General features: G+C 43.7%; 1 protein-coding gene across 1 annotated transcript; it reads left to right on the top strand.

Moving 5' to 3' along the window:
• Positions 1–217: 217 nt before the first annotated feature.
• On the top strand, positions 218–1,461 carry LOC112644927 (aurora kinase B-like). The gene has a single exon (XM_035709653.2). The coding sequence runs from the start codon at positions 285–287 to the stop codon at positions 1,317–1,319; it is 1,035 nt and encodes a 344-aa protein (XP_035565546.1). The 5' UTR covers positions 218–284; the 3' UTR covers positions 1,320–1,461.
• The last annotated feature ends 911 nt before the right edge of the window (positions 1,462–2,372 follow it).

Here is a 2,372-nt window from a genome sequence, read left to right on the forward strand (position 1 = left end):
AAAAATAAAAATAATTGTCATATAGCATTAGTGTCCCATATCAGAATAGAATTAATCACACACTTACTATTAGTTTGGAATATTGTGAAAGGGTTAATAATAATAGAGTAATAATAATAATAATAATAATAGAGTAGCCAAACTACGTCCTTTGAATCTTGAAAAAGGCTTTAGTGACTCATTTTGTACAATGGGTTAAGAAAAAGAAAAACAGAGTCATTTGCCCGCGGCCAGGGGGTGGCTGTGCCACGGGCTCCAGCTCTCCTCCCCTCTTCCCTCTAACGATGACCCAGAAGGAGAACGCCTACCCCTGGCCCTACGGCCGGCAGACGACTCAGCCTGGCCTGAACACCCTGCCCCAGAGAGTCCTCCGGAAGGACCCCGCCACCCCGTCTGCACTTGTCCTCATGAGCCGCTCCAATGGCCAGCCCACAGCTGCCCCTGGCCAGAAGGTGGTGGAGAACAGCAGTGGGATACCCAACTTCTCAATGCGGTCCTTCACCATCGACGACTTTGAGATTGGGCGTCCTCTGGGCAAAGGCAAGTTTGGAAATGTGTACTTGGCTCGGGAGAAGAAAAGCCATTTCATCGTGGCTCTCAAGGTCCTCTTCAAGTCTCAGACAGAAAAGGAGGGCGTGGAACACCAGCTGCGCAGGGAGATTGAAATCCAGGCCCATCTGCAGCATCCCAACATCCTGCGTCTCTACAACTATTTCTACGACCGGAGAAGGATCTACTTGATTCTGGAGTATGCCCCCCGAGGGGAGCTCTACAAGGAGCTGCAGAAAAGCCACACTTTCGACGAGCAGCGAACAGCCACAATCATGGAGGAGCTGGCGGATGCTCTGATGTACTGCCACGGGAAAAAGGTGATTCACAGAGACATAAAGCCAGAGAATCTGCTCTTGGGGCTCCAGGGAGAGCTGAAGATCGCTGACTTTGGCTGGTCCGTGCACGCCCCCTCCCTAAGGAGGAAGACGATGTGCGGCACCTTGGACTACCTGCCTCCAGAAATGATTGAAGGGCGCATGCACAACGAGAAGGTGGACCTGTGGTGCATCGGGGTGCTCTGCTATGAGCTGCTGGTGGGCAACCCGCCATTCGAGAGCGCTTCTCACAATGAGACCTATCGGCGCATCGTCAAGGTGGACCTGAAATTCCCCCCTTCTGTACCCACGGGAGCCCAGGACCTCATCTCCAAGCTACTCAAGCACAACCCTTCAGAACGGCTGCCCCTGTCCCAGGTCTCAGCCCACCCTTGGGTCCGGGCCCACTCTCGGAGGATGCTGCCTCCCTCTGCCGTCCAGGCCATCCCCTGACTTGTCCCTATCACTTATTCGGTTGTGTCTGTCTGTTTGCCTGTATATGTGTAGTTGGAAGAAGGGGTGCCTGGCCTGTTTTTACCTGTCTTCTACCTCCTTTTTATTTAATAAAGGCTGAAACTTTAAAAAAAAAAAAAAAAAAAAAAAAGAAAAACAACATACTTCCAATTTGATGGTTATTTTTATTGTGTAGAAATAACTTTTGAGAGATACTTAAGAAAGCTTTATAAAAGTTTTTAAGATATACCTCTCCAAATTATCCCACATAAAAATCTTGTGATGGTGAGAGACCAGAATTTCAGAATAGTTTTCATATAATTCAAATAGTTATTGATAGAGGTAATTAGTGACACTTTATTCCAAAAATGTGCAATTTAGAATTTGTAATTTATAGCCCTCCCCCCCTTCCATCTTATGCTTTTGGGTGCAATTATAAATGGGATTGATTCCTTAATTTCTCTTTCTTCAGTCTAATTGTTAGGGTATAGAAATGACACTGATTTCTGTGCATTGATTTTGTATCCTATCACAATGCTGAATTGCTGTATGAATTCTAGCAATATTGGGGTGGAGTCTTTTGGGTTTCCATCCAGCCCACGTATGCTTATTGTTTGTATGGTATATCTCCTTTTGGCCATTTGTTTTCAACCTATCTGTGTCTTTATATTTAAAGTTCATCTCCTGTACGTGGTATATAATTGAGTAAATCTTGCTTTTTAAATCCAGTCTGATAATCTCTATCATTTAATTGGAATGTTTAGCTCATTAGTATTTAATATAATTATTAATATGGTAGGATTTAGATTTACCAATATATTGTTTTTTGTTTCACTCCTGCATTTTTTGTTGAACTTTAATTTTTCAGGACTCTCTTTGTCAATATGGTGAGTGTATGATGCTATCTCATTGTTTTTACTCAGCATTTCGCTAATTATTAATGAGATTCTCTACTTTTTTATAGGTTTGTTAACTATGCAGATATCCTTCCTCTCTGTGGAGTTGACCAGGTCTTTTACCCATTTTCCTATTGAGTTATCTTTCCTTTTCTTT

This window comes from Canis lupus, chromosome 32 (genome assembly GCF_003254725.2).
Source record: "Canis lupus dingo isolate Sandy chromosome 32, ASM325472v2, whole genome shotgun sequence".
NCBI classification, from domain to species: domain Eukaryota; kingdom Metazoa; phylum Chordata; class Mammalia; order Carnivora; family Canidae; genus Canis; species Canis lupus.